Genomic DNA, 18,336 nt, shown 5'->3' with positions numbered 1-18,336 from the left:
AGATTGGTCAAAACTAAGGCAACTGGTTGTACAGGAAGGCAGCAAATCACTAATCATTTCACTGCTAAAATCCATTGCTTTGATGACTGATGTTAAGTCTTTTCTCCACTTTAGGAACCTGGGTCCCAGTCATTGCAGGGTCCACGTCTGTGTATTTGGTTCTGGAAAGTGCCTGGACACCAGGTTTCACTCAGCACTTCAGTAAATGAAATGAGAACTGCCTCCAGCTTGAAGACAAGCACCTTTGGCCTAAGGATATAATTTGTGCATTATTCCTTAGCTTCAGGGCCAAACGCCCACTGGTCAAATATATCCAGAATAGTAACAGGGACAGCTTGACTTCTGGGAGGCGCCACATAAGACTTTTGACAATTCAGGCAGTCTTGAAGCCTGCTCACTTTGACTCAAACTTTCTAAACCAGTGACATGTACGGGATCCACTGGGGCTGGCTGGATAAAGTTTCCATGGACAGAGGTATCACTGAGAGAATTACTGAGGACCAGAGAATGGGTCCTGGGAGACTTGTGAGTGTAGTCAGCAAATTTCTGGGTCATATAGCCTCCCCAAAAAGCCCCCAAGACGAACTTTATCCAATTGTATGGATAAACAGTTGCGTGGTCTAACAGTCGTCTGAAATCATCATAGAACTCGAAAAGGTCCTAATAAACTAGATCCTGTGAAGCTCTAAGTACCAGAAAAACCAAAAAAGAGGACACGGATACTTCAGGGGGTTGCACTCACTGTTATTTTACTATCATCACCTTCTACTAGAATCTTTTTGGATTTCTAAACCAGTTTTAATCAAGAGAGACTGTAATCTCTCCCATGAATAGCTGGAACAGGGCTTACCCTTCAGGGGCCGCCCCCAGACATTTCACTCCTCCAAAGATCTTTTCCCAGAAACAGACTGGGCAGTGACCAGCAGCCAGGAGCCCCCGGGTAGATTTTCGAGGACAGGGCGCAGGCTTCCTCCTTTCTATCTCCTTACTTCAAAATACTGGTCACAACCTACGAAATTGATATCTGTCACACTAATAGGTTGTGACTTGCAGTTTGAAAAACAAAGCTCTATTTCACGGATTTTAAAGCAAGAAAACTGTAGAAGTCATCACACTGGGTGGAATCTCAAAGCACAACAGGAGCAACCGGACGCCAGGAGACGCACCGCAGTTGCTGGAACCCAAAACTGCGCTTCGGGAAGCAGGTTCCCAGATGCTCCGCCTCTGGCGGCAACGAATGTGACCGGGGCGTGGCTTCTCCCCTTTTCTCCCCGCAACTCTCCCCCCTCCCCCCCCCACCCCCTCCCCTCCCCCCCTCCTCCCTTCCCCCCACCTCCTCCCCGCCCTCGCGTCTGCCCGGCGCGCGGCGTAGCGACGGCAGGGGGCGCTGCGGCTTGGGGGGACGCCCCGCCCCTTCGTTAGCTCATCGCCGCGCGCCGCGGTCGCTCCGAGTCAGACGTCAGACGTGCGGCGGGCAGTGCAGTGGGTCAGAGCAGCGGTGAGTGGGTCCGCACGGCCGTTGAGGCTGGCAGTGGTTGGGGCCGCTGACAGCCCGGGCCAGAGGGCGGGTGAGCGAGGGTGGGCCCGAGGCTGTCTCTAAGCAGTTTTGCTCAGGGATGCTCTGGGCCGCGGGGCCGAGGGTGACTTCTGTGACTTCATTTACCCTGGCTGTCTCTTGGTTTGGGGGTCTGAGGGGAGAGGGAAGGCCCGTAGGTGGCCTCTCTTGCGTCCTGAGAATGTTCTGTGCAGCCTCGAGATGAGGGCTGGTTTCTCTGCGAGAGAGGTCTCTGTTCCCGTAGATGGAAGGACTGTCTTAACCAAAGTTTGCCAGTGGTGGGCCACGCTGTCTTCTTAGGTAGTGAGCTTCCCATCACTGGATGTGTAGAAGCACGGGCCCCGTTCTCTTTACGTCAGGTACCATGTAGTATTGTGGGTTATTGACGTGCCCGAGTACTTTGATAGAGGCTTGTGTAGTGTTCTTTGGAAACACTGAGGAGCGAGCAATGAATTCTGCCTGGGAAATTGGGGAAAAGTTTCCTAAAGAAAGAAGGTGGCAAAAGAGGGCTTTGGTGTCCTCTTAGCTTTGAAATTACCTGTCATAAGATAAGAGGCTGGTGTAAAAGGTGTTGTAGCCTGATAGCCTGTACTATAGCTTGTATCCACCTTCTGTCAGACTGACCTTGGGGAAGCTGCCTTAACCTCCGTCAGTCTCACTTTCCTTATCAGGAAGGTGGAGGTGATAGTAAGGATACTTACTAAATGGGAGTATGAGGGTTCAGTGAGCTAATCCATGTCTAGTACTTAAAACAGCCTGACTCATGGTACAGCCTCAAATGTGCACTCATTGATAGAAGCACACCTCTGTCTTGAGGAGGCTAGCTTCTTGGAATTTGGCTTCCTACGAGCCTTTCTACTCTTTTTTGTTTCTCGCTGTTGCTAAATGTGAGTCCAGGGTTGGAAGGGGAGAGGGCAGGCCTCTGCTTCACTGGGCAGATGGCTGGTGCCCGAGCAAAGGTTGGATGCCATTCACTTCAGCAAAACTGGCTTGAGCTCCTTCCTGTCTTTCCTACCCTGGGCAGAATTCTGTTCTTGGGCCACAAATGAATTAAGCACTACCAACTTGGTTGGGATCTTCACAGGCAAAGATTGTTTAGAAATCATTTGTTTTTTCTGTTTTGTTTTGGGGAAGATTAGCCCTGAACTAACTGCTGCCAGTCCTTCTCTTTTTTGCTGAGGAAGGCTGGCCCTGAGCTAACGTCTGTGCCCATCTCCCTCTACTTTTTATATGTGGGACGCCTACCACAGCATGGCTTGTCAAGCGGTGCCATGTCCGCACCCAGGATCTAAACCGCCGAACCCCGGGCCGCCGAAGTGGAACGTGCGCACTTAACTGCTGCGTCACCGGGCCGGCCCCTGTTTTTTCTGTTATTCTTGGAAAACCTTCACAGCAGTGTTTTGGGGTTTGCAGATTTAAAGCGAGTAACCTGAACCTGGATGCCTTGGCTGTATGGTCTCTTCTGTCTGTGGATAGAATTGAGGGGGCCATGAACTTGGATGAGGAGGAAAATTGCATCCTTCTGTTCACTAACCTCTGAAAATTAACATTTCCTTCAATTATGAATGTAGGCAACAAATCACAGTATTAACAGTGTGACTTTGTCACCAATAGAAATCACAGGAATTTTCATATCTAGGATAGTGTGTAAGTTCATCATAGTGTTAAAATTATGGTAATTATTAGACTTGCTACTAGATCTTGAATTATAATACTGTAACAGAGTCACATGTTATGCTATCACAAATTTAATTTTCCTATTTTGGTAAACTTTTGTTTCAGCATACAGTGAATCCTCTTTATTCTCAGATTCCGTATTTCCGATTTAGTGCCTATTTCAAGCCCCAGCATCAATACTTGCGGTGATTTTGTGTTCTTTCGTGGACGTGTGGAAGGTGGTGAAGAATTTGAGTCACCTGACCCACACATTTTCAGCTGAACAAGGAGATGCTCTGCTTTCTTGCTTCAGCTCTCATCCTGTAAACAAGTGTCCTTTTTTTCAGTCTATTTAGTGCCATGATTTTTTCATTTTTGTGCTTTTTGTTGGTGATTTCGCTGTTGAAAATAGCCCCCAAGCACAGTGCTGAAGCGCTGTCTTGGTGTTCTCAAGGCAGGAAGGCTGTGATATTTCTTATGGAGAAAATACGTGTTTGATAAGCTTCATTTAGGCCTGAATTATACTGCTATTTGCTATGAGTTTAATTTTAATGAATTACCAATGTATAGTAAATAAGATGTCTTAAAGCAGAAACACACATAAAACAAAGTTACGTATTGATCAGTTGACAAAAATGTTGTTACCAGAGGCTTGCAGAAACCTGTCCCAGTATTTCCCCTAGGAGCGATGGATTGGTATTCGCTGGTTCATGTTCGCAGCAACTTTATAGAATGTAACTGCCTTGAATAACAAGAATAGACTGTACTTGGTTTTCTTTCTAATCCTATGTATTTTATTTTCTATATTTAAAAACATCCTGAGAAGGGGTTTATAGGCTTTACAAGGCTGCTAGAGGGGTCTGTGGCACACACACAAAAAACATTAAGAATCCTTATTATAGCCCTGAGAAATTAAATCTGTTCTTAAAGTAAGTTTGTGTTTAGCTGAGCTAAGTCTTTGAAGACTTTGATGTCTTTGGGGAGACTTGTCTATCCTCCTAGCTCCTGTTCTCTTTTGCATGCCTTTAGGCTCTTGTAGGCATTTTTGGCTGAGACTCCTGCATGGACTGTAAGAACCTTGCTACCCCATATTTGCTTGTTGAGTTTTAAATAAATAATATTTAAAATTAAAAGGGCTTGTGGTTTTATCTCTCTGAAGAGCAGCAAGGGATGGAGACTGGTCCCTGTGTGTAGTCAGACTTGTGGAGAAAAAGACATGGGATGGGTAGGTGTTAGTTGAATCCATGGGCTCCAAGGGAGAGAGAAGACCATACCACCTGGTAGGGCTTTTGAGGGGGATCCATAGAAAAGTGTCAGGACAACTCTGTGGCCAAGGGTTGCCTTATTTTCTTGGTCAAGGGGAACCTCTGTCCTGATGACAACCCCTTAGTGAAACCCTTTGTTGTTTCCACAGAGCTGTCTGGCCTTTAGCCCTTCATCCTTGGTTAAAGAAATGACCAACCAGGTAAGGCCTGTGGCAAGGGGAGCACATCAGTTGGTCTCTGGCAGGTGTGAGCCCAGCGGGTTGTCTGGGTGTGTAGTCGAGAAACTAGCATCTGATTCCTGCTCTGGTTCTAAAGAGCTGGCTGACCCTGGACACCTAGTCACCAGACGGTTAGGTGGCACTAGCAAAATGCACAACACTAAAATGAGGATTATTTTATCTGAGTCTTTATGACAGTTTACAGAGAGATTGAGGATGTTTAAAAGAATTTGTACACAAAAACAAGAAAGAAAGATCAGAAAAGGAGAAACATATCTTTGTAATAAGATTAGGGACAAAGTTAACAGGTTATTATGCAGTGTGTGTGGTTTTATACAACTGCAAAAATTAAAAAAAAATTAAAAACTGGACTCTGAGCTTCCTAGTGATCAGAGCAAGAAAACACATAATTTATTAGTCTCCTTTGGAGCAGGGGAATGGTAGTGGGGGAAGAGAGACTACACTTTCTTTAAGATCTAATATGATATGACTCTACAAATCTTGCATGAGCAGGAATTAAGGAGCTTGCAGGATTGTCAGGGTGATGGCAGGGGAGTTAGTTAACACAATGATGACTATATCTGCTGGAGGGCTGGGTGGAGAGTTGGGTGCCAGTGGGTGTTTTAGGTAGAGAATGGGGTATATCTGAAATGTGACCATTGGTTTAATGTGGCTTCTGTTCTTTTTTAGTACAGCATTCTCTTCAAACAGGAGCAAGGTAAGCAGCCTGTTTGTTCAAGCAGATTCACTTGTGAAAAACTGGTTGTCCTTGGTTTCTTTAAGATTTTTGTCGTGTTGACCAAACACGTAATTCCCAGGTATACTCACTTTGCAGAAGAATTGGCAGAGGCAGCTGAAAACAAATACACTTAAAAACAAACAACAACAACACAAGCAATTAATTAGAAAGAAAAAACAGGAGTTTCATAATAGACTGGAAAACGCCAGGCTTGGAAGGCTTTCCTACATGAGGACGATGTAACTGTGAGCTTCCCAGCCACCAAGGTGAAAGAAGGAAACTTTGAGCCTCAGAACTTTGTTAATGCCCACTCATTTGGGGATGTGAACTTGAGCCTGACTCTGAACTCAGAACTTGCAACTTGCCTTGGGGATCTTTACTTGGGCTCCTCAACTTACAACAAGTGCGGGACTCCCGCAGAGGATCTTTGACCCTTAATGAAAGTGGAGGATATAACAGTGAAGTGAATTTCTGTCAAGGCCACTGAGTGTGGGGAGAGTTGGGGGCTGTGCAGCAGTGGTAGTGGTGGAAATGGGAGCAGGTCAGAGTTCAGTCTGGGAAGGTAGCTCACCAGTGATATTGGGCTGCATACCCAAAAAGGAGTGTGTGCGTGAACTATTCACACATGCCTCATATCTTCATCACAGCCTGGATGAGTTAGGTAAAGCCTGGGGAGATTTGTGAGATGCCTAATAAAAGCTCTTGCACTCTAAGGCAGTAACTTTTAGGTAGTCTGAAGTTTAAGCCAAAAGCATTCTTGCAGGTTAGCTGGTATGGGTACCTAGAAGCTAAACAGGCATGCCAGTCAGCTACCTTGTATGCAGCTAATGCTGTCCAGGTGGCACACCAGCAGGCTTCGGTCAGGTGGGGTTGTAAATGAAGCCATGATGCTGTATGTGACTCACAGTTGTTGAAGTTTAATGCCCTTGTAGTCACTTGTTGAAAAGGTGTTCCTGGAGAATTGCTGCCAAGCATGAATAAAGCCTCCTTGTGCACTTGTCACATTTATATACCTGTACGAAGTCTGCAGACCTGCTAGTGTGGCCCACAAGACACGCAGCTTGCAGACTTAGAATTTAAGGGGGACTTTAGTTAACAGAGAGATTGTATTTGAATCCCATCTCTGCTCCTTCTTAGCTTTTGACTTTGGGTAAAGTACTAGGCTTCTCTAAGTCTCTGATTCCTTGTCTGTAAAATGATGATCATATTAACAGTACCCACTTCATTGGGTTGTTGTGATTGAGATAATACTTATAAAAGGACTAACGTAATAACTGGCTTTAAGCATAGTAGACGTTTGTGGCAAAAGGCAGCTCATGTGTGGAACCTATCTCAGGTATTTATTTTCAGACCTGTATTGTTTACAGTTGAGCTCCCTACTGATTTCCAAAGATCTCTAAGAGAGAACTCTTATCAAGTTTAGGTCTCTTTTTTGGGGGCGGGGGAGGGTTGATTTCACTTGTTTCAGTCGAGCAATAGCCATTCCAGACTGCTGTCTGCCGGACAGCATGCCAGAGTGGAAAGGACCTTGGATTACTCCCAAACTGTCTCCCCTCCTGGGCAACCTGTGATTTGGAGCAACTGGCTTCTTCAGAACCTTCAGTTTTCATATGTGTCGCCACAGTGTCAATAAAAGCTGTGTAGGAAAGCACTTTGCAAAACAGTAAAGCAGATATAGGTGGATGTTACCTCCGAATTATTGGAACAGTATTCCAGCTTCATTTTCTCATATTCAGTTTAGAAAATGTGTGAAGACTTTTTAATGAAGGACTTTCTATTCTAGCTCATGACGATGCCATATGGTCAGTTGCCTGGGGGACAAACAAGAAAGAAAACTCTGAGACGGTGGTCACAGGATCCCTGGATGACCTGGTAAAGGTCTGGAAGTGGTGAGTGTCCTCTCCCCTAACATAAAGCCTTGGAAATTGGAGTTTAGGATTTTGCCTCTGGGCTCTCAGGTTGCAATAGGGAAATGTTAACTGTTTTCTAGGTAAGAAAGCAATAGCAGTCTGGTGGTATAAAAAGGCAGCTTATTTTTTCTCTTGTTTTCCTATTATTCAGTATTAAAGCACTATAGTTAAAAAAAAAAGTCCCATGATTAAAAACTTGGCTGCATTTGATTTTTTACGGCTCTTCAGTTCCTCTTTGATTCTGCGTTTCGCAGACCACTCGTAATGCATAGTCACAGGAACCCAGACTTTCAAATGCCAGCTACCAAGTGTTGTGTGTGAAGAAATCCATTTCTCTGTCCCCCATTCAAGGCGTGATGAGAGGCTGGACCTACAGTGGAGTCTGGAGGGACATCAGCTGGGTGTGGTGTCTGTGGACATCAGCCACACCCTGCCCGTTGCTGCATCCAGTTCTCTTGATGCCCATATTCGTCTCTGGGACTTGGAAAATGGCAAACAGATAAAGTCTATAGATGCAGGACCTGGTAAGAGTTTTACTTATAGAGAAGATAATAGAAATTCACGATCTCTTTTCAGAACATTTAGAGATGGATGTGTTTTACAGTTCAGAGTTTTTCAGGTTTAGAGGGGTAATATGGGTGCGTAGACTATGTTATGTAATACCTTCAGTGGGGCAGGGGCTGCACTCTAATCAAACACTGATATCTCTGCAACTAAACGTGAGTATTTATACTGAGAGAGAGAAATAGAGGTTATAAATAGCGTTCTATCAGTTCAGGGCAGGTTTTGCTGCCAAATGAATTTTGGAACTAAATTTTTGAAAAAACTCGTAGTTTTGAGAGCCCTTTGGATTTCAGAGTTGCTGATCTGGGCTTGTAGACCTGTATGGGTGGCCCAGAGGCCCTGTTCGCCGCGTTGTGAATTGCTCCATTCACTGCCTTCTGGAAGTCCAGAATATAAAGCACCATGTTTCCGTAGATCTGTATTGTGGTGATCTCTACTAATTACAATTAAAGCGCCTGATTTTTAGTATATGATAGATACGAAATTTTAAGAAACGAATTTCTTGATTTTTAAAAAAAATATTGTAGGACAGTGTAATTTTGTCCATCAGCCTTGATAAGCATTATCTGGGGTAATGGGAGTGAATGATTTCAGTGCCCTGGATTAATGTGGAAGAAGCAAGATGACATTTCAGGATTCCTTTTTTAGTCTTATAAATGACCCCACAGCATTCATGAGCTGAGCCTGTTTGGCCAGAATGGGTGGGGACCGCCAGAGGACGCAGAGAGCCTGGCACCTCTCTGGCATACCCCTTTGTGAGTTGATTACAGAAGAGCTGCTCAGGTGTTTTCTTAACATAATTCCCTTGATTGGAGCCTCAGATGGATTTGCCTCCCACCAGTTATGCTGAGTAGCCACCTATAGGCCGTCCTTATGTTGGAAAGAATGATGGTCCCAGGGTTTGTAAGGAGGCTAGGTTGTCTGGAAACTGAGTGCATTTCCCCTCATAGGCAATAATCTATGTCTATGATTCTTACTACTAGAACTTTTTTAGGAATACACATGCCCAGTCCCTATTTTGGATCTACGGAATCACAGTTATTGGGGTGTGTGGGCTGGGATATGCGTGTGGAAAAAGCTACCCAGACACTCTGACTCCCAGGTGATTGTCTTTGCATGTGCCTTTGCCCTGCTGACATCGCATACAGAGGACTCGGGTCCCCAAACCAGCCCACAAAGTCTTTTTAGGACTCTGCTATATAGATGAAGAGAGGAGGAAGGGGCAGATCTGTTGCTGCCTTTTCATCTTGGGCCCCTAAGCCCTCCCTGGACTCATGATGCTAAGGTCACTGCATGGTGGTTGTGACCCAGGGCACACCACATTGAAGAAATGAGTGCTGGATTGGTTCCAAGGAAAAAGATGGTGTCTGCATTAGCTTCCCTTCTCTGACAAACCGTTAACTGCATGCTGGTTCCACATGCACCAAATGGTCATCATAAAGTTTACTGTTAGAAAAAAGATGCTGAGAAGAGTAAAGGGGTTGGGTTTATTTATTTATTTTTTTGGATAGGAATCTGAATAAAACTATACCAGCCATTAAACAGCAGTTACTTGGTTGTGTAATAAAAGCAAGCATTGCTACTGACAACTGAAGAGCAGCTGAATTCATCTGAAGGTAAAACTGCTTTGATAAATCTAATGAATGTAGGGAAGCGGACACTTGTGTTATACCTGTCTTGAAAATATGCATGGAGAATGTGAACTACCACAAAAGAAAGAGAAAAAGAAAAAAGAGAAAATCTCAGATCCTGAAGAAGAAAGTGAGGAAGTAGAAGAAAGTGAAGATGAAGGGGAAAACCCTGCATTTGGCACCTCAGCCAGGTTGTAGCTTTCCAGCAAACCAACACTGAAAAAGATGGAAGGTGAGAGTAAAGGGGCCTCTCAACATTAGATGATTCAAGCTGTCCAAGAGTAAAGAAGAGCGGCTCTTTCAGGATGAGGTGGAACTTAGTGATTAAAATAAGTATTTATTATACAAATATTAAAATAAAAAATCTTAGAGTGCAAGGTTTAATTAAGGAATAAAAATTGTTGCTTCTATTTTGAGCATAAGGACATTTCATATTAAAAGTTGTATATTGTAAAACAGTTAATAGGGAAATGTAAAAACAATTTAGAAGTGTCATTTTATTAAACTTCAAGGAACAAAAATATTTTCTAATAACTATTATTCCTTTTAACAGCAAATTATAATAGGAATAAGAAAACATAATCCTGTTAGAACAAGTGCTACTGTCATTCAGGAGTAAGGATAGATACTAAAAGGCAGCTATTTGAGAGACTGATTCTAAAAGCTTTTTCAGATCTTGATTAATTGAGCACTATTAAAGTTAATTTCATTTTTAAAACATTTCATAAGAAAAATGATAGAGCTAAATGATTTATTATCACTTTGAATATGTGTGTGGAAATTTTCAAGAAGTTATTTTAAAACTCAGCCCGGTATGTGGTGCTAACGTATCTGTGTTCCCTGTCTCCCGTGAGTCAAGCTCATGGAGCCTTCCCTTCACTTTCCCGTGGGCTGAGAAGGGCACGACCTAGGAATGAGGAGAGTGACTCGGGAAGGAGCCTTTCTCTTCTCTCCCTTTGATCTGACAAGCACGATTCCTGGGCAGATGCAGGGGGGAGCTGGACTTAGGGCATGTTCCCATATAAGAGTGGGCATGGGCAAAGGGACTGTGAGATGGCAGTGGAAAGGCAGTGGACCTCAAGATCATTCCTTAGCCTCTATGCTCTGGCCTCAAAGGCTCCCAGAACTCTTTGGGATTGCATCTCAAGGGCAGAGATTCCTGTGTAGCTGAGAAAAGAAATGTGAGGATACCATCAATGGTCCAGATGGAAATATAAAGCGCATGTGCTTACCCAGGGTGCACATGAGTCTGGAGACCGTTACATTCCAGCTGAAGAAGCACTGTGATGCACAAATATCATTTGAATAGAACTCTGAAATTAACTGACTTGTGTGGTGTCACTGAAAAACTAGGGTTTTGTTTGTTTGTTTTTAACAAAGATTGCCTCTTTCCAGTCCTTACTCCTGCTAATTTGTGGTAAATACTTTATCATATTACAGTTTAAATAAGAGTATTTCTGGTACATCTTCATTTATTTACAGCTTTATTGAGGTAAAATTTCACTTCTATAATTGCACTGTGAAATTAACCCATTGTAAACTGTAGTTCAACAAATTTTAGTTAATTTCTATGGTTGTACAACCATCACTGCAGTTCAGTTTTAGAACACTTTCCTGCCCCAAAAACTTCCCTCGTGCCCATTTATGGTAGTCCCTGCTCCCACCATCAACCAACCACTGATGTTTGTCTCTGTAGTTTTGCCTTTTTGAAAAATTTCATGTAAGATAGAATTGTCTATCTTCATTCTTTCTTTAGCATAATGTTTTTGAGGTTCCTCAATGTTGTAGCTTATATCAGTGGTTTGTTCCTTTTTATTGCTGAGTAGTATTCCATTATAAGGATGTACCACATTTTGTTCACTTACCAATTGATGGATATTTGGATTCTTTCTAGTTTTTGACTATTATGAGTAATGCTGCTATGAACATTCATGTACAAGTATTCGAGTGGACTTATGTTTTCATTTCTCTTGGGTGGATATCTAGGAATAAAATTGCTTGGTGTTATGGTGTTTGTTTTCACTTAAGAAACTGTCAAACTCTTTTTCATAGTGGCGGTACCGTTTTACATTCCCACTGGTGTGTGAGGATTTTGGCTTCTCCAACGTCCTTGCTAACACTTGGTATTGTCCTGTCTATCTATTTTTATTAAAAATTTAAGAAGCCCTTAAATTGGTAAAGAACTAGCATCTTTACAACAGTTTTCTGAATCAGGACACTTTCTCCAATTTAAAAAAAATGTATCTTTTGGTAAAAATTTTTTCTTACTGTATTTTTTTCCTTCTTTTTTTGCTCAGTGGATGCCTGGACTTTGGCCTTTTCTCCTGATTCCCAGTATCTGGCTACAGGAACTCATGTGGGGAAAGTGAACATTTTTGGTGTGGAAAGTGGAAAAAAGGAATATTCTTTGGACACGAGAGGAAAATTCATTCTTAGTATTGCCTATGTAAGGAAACATTGCTCTCTTTTCTCTCTGGTTCTTCCAGTTTACTCTCCCAGCCTGTTGAATCCCTTGCTGCAGGTCTGCATTGGTCTTGTCAGGCAGCTTGCTGTCTCACTGGCGTGGTTTGCCCGCTAGCCAGTTAGACCTGTGGCCAGCAGGAGGTTTGCTTGTCTTTGGTGGGGATGGCTTAACAATGTGGAGTCTCAGATGTTCTCCATATGTTCTCTGCAGAGTCCTGATGGAAAGTATCTGGCCAGTGGAGCCATAGATGGAATCATCAATATTTTTGATATTGCAACTGGAAAACTTCTGCATACGTTGGAAGGTATGGCTCATCTTATTTTGTGCAAACTGGGTTGTCAGATCACATAGGAAGAATTATTCTTTCGTTAAAATGCTACTAAATGGCAGATGAACATTAGATTTGCAAAGTATCAATCTCAGTTGGAAATCTGAAATGCCTCCAAGTTTTAGTTTTGTCACTGTGGTTTCACCGAGACATGAGTTCTTGTACCAGTGTTAAATGCTTGTTTCAGTGAACAAGATTCCTTTTTGTTAATAAATCTTAGCTATATGAGTCTCATTTCTGTCCTGTTTGCTTCTAGAGAATTTTGTGATTAGAAAACAACTTTTATTGTTGATAATTTGATGATAGATGAAAGTGCTGTGCCCACCCTCTGCACTGGTGGCCTCTGGGCAGGAGCACTGGGTACTAAAGAACAGGCGTGGGGTAGGAGGAAGGCTTGTACTATGTATTCTTCTGTACTATTTTGAATTCTAACCAAGTGAAGGTGTTACCTCCTCAGTGTATCCTTTACCCTACAACAAAGGGTTTGGTAGGGAAAGAGCATCTTCTTTGTTCAACCATACAAATCAGAAGCAAATCGTATTTCCACGTGTGGCCATATCTGTAGCAGAGGAGTTTTTTCCTAAGCAATGTGTGTTGAGGTCCAGCTGCTCCTCAGGGAAGGGAACTGAGGAGAAATGGCTCTAGGAGGAGGGGCCTAGGTTATGTAGAGTCTCTAGAACATTAGGAGGAAGGGCCCAGTCAGTACCCTCCCTCTCTTACTAAAGCATCTGGGCAATCCAGATCAGTGACTTATGCTCGTTAAAAGGGACATAGTGAATGGGAAGCCCATCTGAGGCGATGGGAGACAGTGATTCACCAGATTAACAAGGGCCTTTGTGAATTTCAGGCCACGCCATGCCCATTCGCTCCTTGACCTTTTCCCCGGATTCTCAACTCCTGGTCACTGCTTCAGATGATGGCTACATCAAGATCTATGATGTGTAAGTTACCTGATGAGATTCAAAGCGTCTCACTTAATACCAATGCTTTGCCCCTTATTGTTAGGAGGAGTCCAAGCAAGTGTGCTGCTCCCTCTCCTGGGTCTAGTAAAGACTTCTGTTCAGGTCATGGCAGACACTCTTGTCCCCCCAGTCTTTCCTCCCTCATTCAGCACTCCTCTCTTTGAGCTTAGAATGTCATGGAGGAAGACATGCATAGGTTACCCGGTAGGATCAGAAACTTGCTACTTCTTCTCAGGTATCCTGTCTCTTGTGGGGCTCACAGATTTTAAATTATTTTGGGTGGGTAAGTAGTGTACAGATAAGGAGATGGAGCCATGGGCTGTAGCTGGCCTGGAGTAATGGTAAAAAATTAGAACATGTGTTTTCTAGGGGTAGAGCTATACTAACAAGCAGGCACTCCTCTGCCCTACTTAGGGAACTGTCAGTTTATAAGCTGCCTCACTGCAGGTCTAGATGAGGGAGCCTTTTGTTGTTGGTTTTTGACCACAGGTATAGAAGTAAGTTAATCATTCTCTTCAGTTCACGGCTCTCAATTGTTGTAAGCCTGTGCAAGGCTCCTTTCACTTGTCATTTCCTCCGTCATTCTCAGTTCCCAACTTCGTTTCCCTCTGAGGTCCCCCCTATAATGTGTTTGATATGTGTCTTTGATACTTTGACTCAGTACTGTGATAAGTTTGCCTCTGGCTCATGGCTTCTGAATGCAGCATCCTAATCCGGTGGGTGCATGCATCATAATTCTCATCACCCAGCGACGGGGGCTGCAGTTGCTGCCACCTGCTTGTGCCACAACCGTGACATGTGGCATGTCCTTTTATGGGCCTGTGAGAGTTTTGCAGGAGTTTAAACTTGGGAGTAGGAATACTGCTCCTAGCCTACTGCTGGCCGCTTTGGGAGGACAAAAAGTTGTCAAGTAGACGTGGAATTGGCACTGCAGCTTTTGGAGTGAGAGCTGAAGGAGGTGCTAGGGTCCAGGACGGAAGATGTCTCTCTAAAGGTGGCTGCTTGCTTGTCAGTAGCAGAGCTCATATAAATAGTAGCAATTCCTAAAGCATCCAGCTTTATTTTATTTTATAAGGCTTTCATTGCCACTATTTCATTGATCCTCCCAACAACTGGTGAGGTAGCAGCACAGATTAGTGACCCCATATTGTGGGTGAGGAGCCCAAGCTGAGGCAGTGATTTGGCTGAGGTGGTGAAGACCCCGGACTTTACCTGCTCATGGTCCCACTGCACTCCACCTCTCCTCGTACCTAACTGAGGTCCACTCTATTCTGCCAGGGTCTGTTTTCAGGGATGAAACTCCTGACCTAAGTCAGGCCTTTGGATTGTTGTCCTGTCGTAGATGATTTGATTTCATTTTTTTAAGAAGTGAAAGTGGCTGTGGTAATTACACCTGTCTTATTCTTGGTTAGGTTAAAAATGGTCTATCCAAGCCACATCTCTTATAAAGAATACATCTTGATACCTTCCTTGAACATAAGGCACTTTTCTTGTGTGGAAAGAGTGCAAGTGCAGGCAGGGCTCAGAGCCTGCTGCTTCCTGAGACGGCTTGCTCGCCCCTGCTCCTTCTCCATTTCCTCATTTTAGGGCTTGGCTTACTGAGCCTCTGTAGTGGGGTTCCTTCTTTATCTTCAGCTTTTAAGCTCCCCCTTGTTATGGATCTTATTCTTGGCTCTTGGTGGCATTAACACGTTTTGAGTTAATGCTGCTATAAAAATTCTCTCTGCAATGTGTGATGCTACTTGATTGAAAAGGGAATTTTTAATATAGTAATACCGTCAGTACAAGGAGAGCAGATTTGGTCCAATTAAACGGGCAGAATTAGTAATGTACTTTCCACTTCAGTGATGGTATTCCAGAAGTTTTGTTTGACACTTTCCCGTTTCAGACAACATGCCAACTTGGCTGGCACACTGAGTGGCCATGCATCCTGGGTACTCAACGTTGCGTTTTGTCCTGACGACACTCACTTCGTTTCCAGGTACTTAAGATTCTCAGCAATTTCTAAAATGCTAGGGAGACGAAGATGGTGGTCTTGTATGAATTGCCTTAAAATTGGAAGATGGTGTGACCCTTTTTATTCAGGTAGCTTTTGCTTTCTGTTTTGAAGTAGTTAAGTGAGTTGTCCTTAGCTGGAACAGGGGCAGAGTCTTTTGAACAGTTAAGCTCTTAGTTTTTCCTTATAAATCTAGGCTTCTACCTACAGTTACTTTAAGGGATACTTGTGTTTACATATTTAAAATATGCAAATCTATTTATAATTGTGCTTTTTAGACCACAGTGTTATTCAGACCCACGATGGCCAAGACAGTTGAAAAACATGAGATGGACAATTGCACAGAGGTTTACAAAAGCCTCTGAGAGCCTTTATTTTGAAGCATTAACAGGCTGCCCGGTTAAATACATAAAGGTGTCTGAGACTTCTGATGAGAGCACTTAATATCTGGGCCAGGCAGATCAAAATTTCAGGAAAATGGCTGCTCCCTGAGTGGGAAAAGCCACCTAGTGATGCTGACACCCTAGCCACCTCCTGGGGCCCAGGTCAGCCACTTGTGCATTCAGGCACCAAAGGGGTCCTCTGAAGGTAGGCAGAGTGTAGGTGAGTGAAGGGGTGTGGAATTTTTGGTTGGATTCCTTACAACTTCAGCCCAGTCTGAAAACTGTTTTCTGACACTGATGTTCCCTTTTTTAAATAGTTCATCTGACAAAAGTGTAAAAGTTTGGGATGTTGGAACAAGGACTTGTGTTCACACCTTCTTTGATCACCAGGATCAGGTATGGCATAATTTACATTTTAACTCCTTTGTCTTTGGATTGCTAGTATTGTCTGATCACTTTTCCTACCCTGCTGCTTGAGTTGTCAAGACTGGTAGACCCCTGGGGCTGAGCCGCTCTGACTGCTTGGGTGTCCATCCAGCCAGTGTTCCTGGGCACACTGTCCAGAGTACAGAGGCTGGGGACGTGCTGTCAGCCTAGCAACCCATGAGGTGTGATGTCCCTATGTAGGCCAGAAAACATGGTGCTAGCTGCACAGCCTTTGAATGCCTTCTTGGGAAAATGCTGCAGCTAGTGCCTTGGGCATGCCTGGGGCCCTTTTCTGGATGTAGCCCAGCCAAGGCTGGCTCGAGAAGGACCTTCCTCCTCAGAAGCTTCCATTGCTTAAACACAGTCATCAGTTGTCAGTTTTGGAGCTGTCCAAAGAAGTGTGATGTAATTTTTTTTTTTTTAATATACTTGAAGCCAGAAATTCTTATACGTTGTTTGGTGACATTGGTAACTTTTGTTTTAGTCTTTAAATTAGGAAAAGGAGGCTCTGTACTCACAAGTGTCTTCATCTTTGCCAACATGAATGTGGAATGGTAAAGGTGCTCTAGTGCAGTGCTTCTCCATCTTTAATGTGTACAGAAATTCCCTGGGGATCTGGTAAAAATGCAGATGCTGCTTCCGTAGGTCTGGCATGGGGCCTACAATCTGCATTTCTAACAAGCTCCAGGTGAGGTCAGTGCTGCTGGTCCCAACCACTATGAGTAGTAAGGGTCTTGGGGGGACTGCCAGTATAAAAAATAAAATGCTTGTAGCAGTATAAAGTTGGCTTTTAATATATTTGGAATGTTTTTATGATGATCTTATAGATTTCCCCTCTTTGGAATGCATCTTAAAGTTAACTAACATAATTTTTCATGCTTTTTTACGTTTAATCTTAAATCATTGCCAGTAAGGTTGAGGGGATTTAATCTTGACATTCCACTCCTGGATTTAAACCCTTTACCCAGGGAGTAAGTCCTGGCTGTCTGTGTTGCCTTGTTTGAGGATCAGAGTGTGGTGCTGTCTCAGAGGAAGATGTTTGGAGTGAAGGTGAGGCCATCACCTGGCCCAATCACAACACTGAAATCAGGGCTAGAACACCTGACTCAAGGTTATGGTGTCAGGCTGAGTTAATGAAACTCTAACCATGTCAGTTCTGTCTGGGAAGAAGTGTGAATCTGTTAATTCAACACATAGCAAATAAAATCAATGATCCACAGTGCCAAGTTGTCTAACTCCTGGGGACAGGTGGGCTGCACAGGCCCTTAATAGCAAGAGTGACAATTACTGACTATAGGCAGGTGGGCTCGAGGAGTGAGGTGGGGAGCACAGTTTGCAATTGTCCCTGTAGGCAATGACCTCAGGGTAGTTTGTTGTAGGGCCTTTTTCTTCCTGGAAACATGAGAACTCATGCTGGTACCCTGCGGATTCCATCTTCATGGTATGAGGTCCTTCCTGGATTCTGACCCTTTCAGAGGTTTCTAGATATCTTGATTTGTGTTTAGAAATGAAATTTTCTGGAGTATCCGAGGTGAAGGGAGTGATAATTAAATGGTACTAATGGAAGATGCCTGGTTAAAGAAAAGGCCCCATTCTCTCTGGTTCAGAAAGCACAAGAAAATCCTCATCCCAATGTTTTTCTAGATTCAGTATAATGAGAAGAGAGTAAGAATGTTTTTTCATAAAGGCATTAGTAGAACTTTTTTTCTTTTTATTTACAGGTCTGGGGAGTAAAATACAATGGAAATGGCTCAAAAATTGTGTCTGTCGGAGACGACCAGGAAATTCACATCTATGATTGTCCAATCTAAACATCAAAGTCTTACAGGCTAATGCTGCAAAGAGAATGTATAGATTGATCATGACATTCCTTACCTTTCTAGCTTGTTTCAAAGAAATATAGCATTTATTGTAGCAAAGACTTAAATTTTGTAGATACAATATAAATCTTTTCATGTTTTATTGGATCTGCTGTTCATACTTTAACATGAAGTGGTTTTTTCTGTTTGTTTGGATTTTTTTGCTGAGGAAGATTAGCCCTGAGCTAAAATCTGTTGCCAATCTTCCTTTTTTGCTTGAGGAAGATTAGCCTTGAGCTAACATCTGTGCCAGTCTTCCTCCAATTTATACGTGGGTTGCTGCCACAGCATGGTTGATGAGTGGTAAAGGTCCACACCTGGCATCTGAACCCACAAACCCGGGCCAGTGAAGCAGAGTGCACCAAACTTAACCACTATGC

General features: G+C 43.4%; 1 protein-coding gene and 1 pseudogene across 1 annotated transcript; both read left to right on the top strand.

Moving 5' to 3' along the window:
• The first annotated feature begins 905 nt into the window (after nt 1–905).
• On the top strand, nt 906–18,064 carry SKIC8 (SKI8 subunit of superkiller complex). Its single transcript, XM_044763916.2, has 11 exons — nt 906–1,498; nt 4,626–4,676; nt 5,385–5,412; nt 7,217–7,322; nt 7,695–7,867; nt 11,836–11,984; nt 12,213–12,306; nt 13,178–13,271; nt 15,181–15,273; nt 15,989–16,067; nt 17,819–18,064. Exons 2-11 carry the CDS (start codon nt 4,665–4,667, stop codon nt 17,906–17,908), a joined length of 918 nt encoding a protein of 305 aa, XP_044619851.1. The 5' UTR covers nt 906–1,498; nt 4,626–4,664; the 3' UTR covers nt 17,909–18,064.
• Nucleotides 8,605–10,004, top strand: LOC139044580 (zinc finger CCHC-type and RNA-binding motif-containing protein 1 pseudogene; annotated as a pseudogene).
• Nucleotides 18,065–18,336: the final 272 nt, after the last annotated feature.

The sequence above is a fragment of the Equus asinus genome, chromosome 2 (assembly GCF_041296235.1).
Source record: "Equus asinus isolate D_3611 breed Donkey chromosome 2, EquAss-T2T_v2, whole genome shotgun sequence".
Classification (NCBI taxonomy): Eukaryota; Metazoa; Chordata; class Mammalia; order Perissodactyla; family Equidae; genus Equus; species Equus asinus.
This window is presented reverse-complemented; position numbering and strand designations above follow the sequence as displayed.

Bases quoted from the DNA above. Each gene is read 5' to 3' on its own strand.
- SKIC8 (XM_044763916.2), top strand. The intron at 7,868-11,835 runs GTAAGAGTTTTA...TTTTTTGCTCAG, and splicing joins GTCTATAGATGCAGGACCTG to TGGATGCCTGGACTTTGGCC. The intron at 13,272-15,180 runs GTAAGTTACCTG...TTCCCGTTTCAG, and splicing joins TACATCAAGATCTATGATGT to ACAACATGCCAACTTGGCTG.